The 6465-nt window shown below is 52.0% G+C and overlaps 1 protein-coding gene across 1 annotated transcript; it reads right to left on the bottom strand.

Annotated features, from left to right (window-relative positions):
- Positions 1 to 156: 156 nt before the first annotated feature.
- Positions 157 to 4089, bottom strand: EMH_0013270 (uncharacterized protein; the record flags this gene model as incomplete). The annotated part of the gene is made up of 9 exons (XM_013499783.1): positions 157 to 176; positions 328 to 375; positions 1086 to 1190; positions 1303 to 1375; positions 1515 to 1544; positions 1662 to 1717; positions 1972 to 2044; positions 2294 to 3643; positions 3847 to 4089. The coding sequence occupies 9 exons, from the start codon at positions 4087 to 4089 to the stop codon at positions 157 to 159; spliced, it is 1998 nt and encodes a 665-aa protein (XP_013355237.1).
- Between the last annotated feature and the right edge of the window lie 2376 nt (positions 4090 to 6465).

A 6465-nucleotide genomic window follows, 5' to 3' on the forward strand; every position in this document is an offset into this window, starting at 1 on the left:
CGTCGTCTGCGTCATAGAGGGTTCTCTGGGGTGTACTAGTGGATACTTAACGCCAGACTTCCCCTAGGACATGCTCTAAGGCGTTCGGTATGCCTGTGCAAAACGTTTGGGCTTTACAACCTGCAGGAACTCAAGATAGTGTGAGGCGGAGGTGCTTCACGACGAGTTGCCTCCTCCTACGACAAAAAAATAATTCAAGACGGCCAAGGATGAGATGCAGAGCTTTCCCTTGCAGATTCCTATCCGTCGCCAGGTCCTCGCAGCTTCACAGGAAACATTGCCTGACCGTTTAATACACCTTTAAGATCCACGAGGCAAATACCGTACCGTCCTGCAGCTGCTCCTTGTGCTCCCACCGAGCCACCCACTCTGCCCCTGTTGCTGCAGAACAGCCACATTGCTTATGCCCAGCTTGTAGCAGCCAACTGATCCAACGGATCCAGCAGAGTTGGTCTCGGGAGCCACTAAGAGTGATCGATCGCCAAACTATTCCTGAATCCCAACCAACCATCAGCAGCTGCTCGTCAAGCGACCGGCGCAGCGCCCTTCAGCCAACGGCACAGAGCAGTGCTGTGGAGCAACAACACCCTCTTAGCTTTTGCGTCAGAATATCTGCTTTTGCTTGCGGCCGCAAACGAGCTCCCACAACTCCGGGCAAATCCCACAATCGCTCGACGGGCTATGTGTTGCACATAGCCTTGAGAACTGTGCGTCTTCGTCAGTAGATAGCACGATGATTATTCTCCCATCATTTCGACGCCCACGATGCGTAGAAAAATGATGCAGAATACACAATGCACCCATTTGGAGTAGCCCATTGAGCCCCAGGTTTTGCGTTGCAGAGTTGCCTTGGTCGCGGCTGCTAGTCAGCTCGTTGAAACCCTGTGGTTCCTCGCTGCATACGATAGGGCAGTCACAACACACCACAGAGGCTTTGGTTTGGGGCGCATCAGCGGCCGCAGTCTTATTGTTTTTTTTTCTCTCTACATGCTATGCGTTCCAATGCTCCGTATGCAGCGGTTCTGAAAGGCATCAACAGACTGCCCCGTTTGGCGTTCGCTAGCAATCAACGAACATACACTCACCGACAAGCCGAATTAGAACAGAACCCACTACGTCGTCACCATCTTCCGTCTTAAGCTCCAGTAGCCTCTCTATGGAGGATCGACCTGCGACGCCGTCAGATTTGTCTCAACGGAGAATGTTAGCAGGCGAAAATCACGATTGCAGGAATACAGAATTCCTGAAGAGAATGAGTGTATGGAGAATTAAGGAAGTGATGAAGCGGTCTTCTGGCCTTACTGTCTCCATTCTCGAAAAGTGCTGTCACATCCGTAAGGAAGTTTTGCAGGTATTTCGCGGCGGTTTGCAAAATCTGCGGCACACATGGAAATCGGTAAGATATAAAGCGTAGGGTGAATGTCATCGGCTGGAAGAACGGGACCTCCTGCGGGGAGCAATGACCAGTAATCCAACCATTTGAGCTCATCCCTCATGACTGCCGCCCAACGTACTCTTTCGGTTGGCCAATCAGGAGAGGAAACCTGCAACAAACACGCAGTATTGAGGGCGCTTAGAGCAAGCAGAATGAAATCAAGCAGCCGCCGCCTTTTTTTGCCGAAGCTGAGACACACTGCATAGTGTATACGTGCTCTTCTCACCCTGTGCCAAACACCAATATCGAAAGTAAAGCCTCTACAGGTTGTCGTAAATCGCCCTGTAAATTTCATCCCACAGCAGCACAGGAAGACAGCATATCTAGAAGATATCAGGTCTCTAGCCATCTAGTGCCGACATGAAGCTGTGCTTAGCATTGTCGCTTTCGCTGCAGTCATGGACAAATAAAACAACTGGAACACGTTCAGACAAACCCTCACTTGTTATACCTTTGAGCAGGACGATTGCGCAGTGCATAAACCGTGCGTTGATGCAGACTATATTTAAAGACTGAACCACCAGCAGAATTCTCACCGAAACGGCCAGGTCTCTTGTCGTGTCTAAGATCGTCAAGAAAGAACATCACGCTGTTCAGGTCTTCTCTCGTCTGCAAACAGACGGGTGCACAAACATCCCACCGCAAAGTTTGTGTAAGGCTTCCCAATTGCAGAGACAACAGACACAGCAATAACAACACCGACTTCTGAGTTTCTGGAGCTTTCGTCCCTTAAGCTCAAGAGCAAATCCCAAAACGAATATTGCAGCAAACGCAACTACAAACCGCTCCCTGTTCCCTTCCCTCTCTGTTTCCTGCACTTAAATGCTCTCCGCTGGCTCTGAGACACGCACGACGTACCTGCTGTTCGCTGATAAGTGGGAAGAGGTACAGCCAGCCTTTCGTTGCAGCAGGCTGAAGGAACGACTCAGTCGCTTCCTTTACGGATGCGACTGCTTGCTTTATCCCGGTCGTCAAAGGACTAGCCGCCTCGGTAAGAGCGACCGCAGCTGTTTGTTGGTCTGCTCCTGCTATGCGATGTGGCGATTCTTCAGCTGCATTCGATTGCCCAGTTCCCCAGCAGTCCTCACTGGAATGCTGTCCTTGTACAGCTGTTAGCGCTCCCCCAGATTCCCGGACAGCCGGAGCTTCTGTTGGCTCTTGGGACTTTGCAGGCTCATCCCGTGGTTCCTCTACACCGAGACCCCCTGCAGGACGTTCAGGCCCCTGCGCATCAGGCATTCGCTGCCCGGGAAGCTGTTCTGGTACACCTGCTTGCCGTTCCCCAGACTCCCCACCCGTTGCACCGACTGCCGATAAATCAAGCCATGGAAAAACAAGCTGCTGTGTCGTTCCTGTCGAACGTGCCCCTGGATCTGCCCAAGCACCCTTCGTATCGGCAGTTAGTCGATAGGCTGGGTGTCCGGGCTGCTCCGTTGTTCCTCGCGATCTTGCACGCTCATCCCGTGGTTCCTCTGCATCGAGACCCCCTGCAGGAAGTGCAAGCGCCTGCGCATCAGGCATTCGCTGCCAGGGAAGCTGTTCTGGTACACCTGCTGGCTGTTCCCCAGACTCCCCACCCGTTGCACCGACTGCCGATAAATCAAGCAAAGGAAACGCAAGCTGCTGTGTCCTTCCTGCCGAACGTGCCCCTGAATCTGCCCAAGCACCCTTCGCACCGGCAGGTAGTTTTTGATGGGCTGGGTGTCCAGGCTGCCGCGTTGTCCCTCCTCCACTCCCTGTCGAGTATCCCCCAACTCCCGCAATGCCTTCTGATCGAAAGGGCATTGCGTACCCAGACCGTTGTGCTGCTTCTTCTCCATCAGCAGCGGAAATTCCCTTCCTTTCCGCGGCATTCGGCGGCCCACAAGGGTCTGGCAACTTTTGACCTTCTTCCTTTTGATCTTCCCGCCCTGCGGAAAGAACAGATGTCGTTGCACCGCTTGGCCCATCAGGCGCTGGAGCTTCGGCCTGCTCTGCCTGTTCACCACCAGCTGCTGCAGTTGCCTCAATTACCGCAGGACTCGCACGCCCACGAGGCTCTTCTGAAGGCAGATGGTGCGCCTCATTCCCAAAAGATTCTGCTGCTGCTGAAGCGTCCGCAGACCGTGGTGGTGTGTCAGGTGTACGTGGTTCAGGCTGACGCTCCCTTGGAGCTTGCCCTCTTTTCTTCGGACTTTTATACGTCCTTTTTGGTTTGCACGTAGCGGCCTGCATAGGAGAAACAAGCAACCACAGTCACTCCACAATGGCGTGCGCTTGCGTCACCATGCCACAGCAGATAAGAGTTGAACGCCTCGCTGGGCAGGGTAAAGAGAACTGGACAATGCAGAAAAAGGAAGCTCATATGCGTCACGACGAACTACGAGGGCTCTTTCGAGTGCTTGCGTGTTTGTTTATGCAGGACGCCGTACTTGTTCCGCGAGCCTCCTCTGGGACCAGCCGTTGAAGTTCCTTTTGCCTGCTAGTTGCAATGCACATTGAACGAGCAGGAAGACCACGACCGTTGCGACCACCGCGTCGGAAATGATTCGAAAACTCCGGGTGGGCATCCGGCTCCTGTGACTTATCTTCGGAACAGCGAACCCGTGGCCATAGTCCAACATGTATGTCTTGATAATTCCATCTGCTGCAATGCCTGAGTCCCCTCCATCCATTTTCTTCTATGCACGCTGTCAGGTGGCGGCAACTCTGAATTACTCCACCAGTTGAACGAGGGGGAGATGCCGCCACCGCAGACGACACAAAAAACGGCTAATCGAGGAGGTCTGACAGGAAGCTCGCGAAACAAGCAACGACGCCCAAGCTGTATGATTACCTTTGGGCTCAATAGCGAGAGATTGAGCAAATTCCAGGACCATGAGGAGTTGGAGAAGAAGACGACCTCTCGCCTTCTGAACTGCGTCGAACGACCAGTCAACGCGCCGCTAAATTCGGAAAAGAACTGCAAGATTCAGGTGAACCCTGTTGGGAGCCTTGATGAAATGTAAAAATACCCCGAAGAGCATGTTGTCAGAGCACATGGAATCCTCCAGAACAGCTCTCCATATGCTCTCATAAGCTACCAGTCCATGGAAGAGACTGCCGAATTCACGTTTAATGATGCAGTTTGTTGGATGTTTTTACGGTGTTGGATCACATATCCACGAACAGTATTCACTCACTACCAGAACTGCCGCCGGGAAGTGTGGGTGAGTTGAACGCACACCTGTAGCAATAGGCTTCAGCCAGCCATGAAGAACAAAGGCAAGCTTGAAGGTATTGAGTCTGTATGCTGCGTCGTTCTTCGGTCAGGGGTTAGCCTAAGAGGCAGCATGATGCCTAATGTCTGCAGCGTAAACCACCAGCCCACATTTTCCCGTGGTGAATTTTGCCACACAACATTGTGTCCTTCCAATTAAAGGCATCTGTCATCTGTGAGTGATGCGAAGTGGGGCATGTTGAACCGTTGCAGCAAAGACAGCCCCTTGCTGCGACGGCGCAAGGCCCGATGTGGTAGCTTCACCAGGTCGATACCAACTACGCCACGAGCGACTTATAAGATCACAGAAGGGCCTCCATATACCTCTCATTAATTACCCAATAGCAAACCTGTTCTGTATTTTGATTTGTTAAATACAGAACGAACTGGATAGCGTCATAATTTTCGTTAAGCGCTTTGTCGAGGCGTCAGTGGCTGGAGACAGTGTAGTGTCTCTAGGCGTCTCTAGACTGAAGCCGACGCCCACACACACAGCTATCTACTTTCTGCATTCCAGTTATTACATCACATTATTACTCTGCATTATTGTTTACTTTTGTTTCCTGAGTTTCAACGTGTTTTAAATGCTTCGCTCTGCGACACAAAACAAGCAAGGTGCTGATGCTGCTGTATTGCGTGGCGGTAACAACGCTTGCTCTCTAGCCTTAATCAAGGACATATGCGAGCTTCAATGCAGCTAAAGACTTAAAGTAAGACTTTCCCGGAAGCAGCCGACCTCCTTCCCCTGTTTTCAGGTGTCCTGGGCGTTGGGCTCAGCGTCTGGGTGTTGCGGCGACGAGGCTGCCTGAAATGGGTTGCAGCGCACCTCGCTGCGGCTGGTGATACAAGCTAGCCTCAAGTGTGCACGCAAGGAAGCTTCAGTGAAGCATACTTTACTGCGTGCTTTAACTCTGAATACACTTATAGGACGTTTGTGTTTGCCTACACGCAACCTACCAATTCACTCTGCCTCGAGAGGCTGACTGCACGCAAGTACAGGTGCTCCATACGTGTGTACTGAGATAAAGCAAGCAGGAAAGTAAGCTGTATTGCGCTCATGTGAGGCTGGCTTACATCGCTAGCTGCAGCAAGTTGCACTGCAACTCATGTCAGGCTGCCTCTTCCCCCACAGCCAACCCCCGTTCCTGAGCTGCTGTCCCCAATATGACTGGAAACAGGGTGAAGGGATTAGATCTTTTGGGGGAATGCCCTACTCTAACTCTTTGGCTCCATGGGAAGTCCTCAAGGCTCCGCCTTTACATATTTTACCCCTCAGTGCTCGCACGGCTCGGAGTCCACCAAGAAATGTGGAACACGGACAACACACACGCAAAAGGTGAAGGGACAGTTAGAATGATGAAACATTGATGGTTAGCTTTCGGCGAAGGCTGACAGCATTCATTGGGAGAATGGCTCTGACAGTGCGCGAAGTCTGTGTTCAAGAAAAATCGATGTGACCTGCGCTGAAATGCCCCAGCGAAAACGGAGACCACTTCTTTTTCTTGTGTATACGTTGAGCTTCTAAGTTTCATACTGAGACCTCCTTCACCGTAGCGCGGTGACAGCCGCATCTCCATCAGAATAGAGAGAGACACATCTTGGTGTCGAGGTGCTCTCCGGCGCTAATGAGTGTACAGGTGTTAGTTAGGCCCCTCTGTCTACCTATGGTTAGATTGGCACTGCCGGCGATAGCATTTCCATTACGTGCATATGCTGAGGTTTAGGGCCAGGGTGGAAGTCGACCTCATGCTAGGTTTGACGCTGAACGTGCTCACTACACGTTCCCAGCCTA

This window comes from Eimeria mitis, genomic scaffold (assembly GCF_000499745.2).
Source record: "Eimeria mitis Houghton genomic scaffold, Emh_scaff467, whole genome shotgun sequence".
Taxonomy (NCBI): Eukaryota; Apicomplexa; class Conoidasida; order Eucoccidiorida; family Eimeriidae; genus Eimeria; species Eimeria mitis.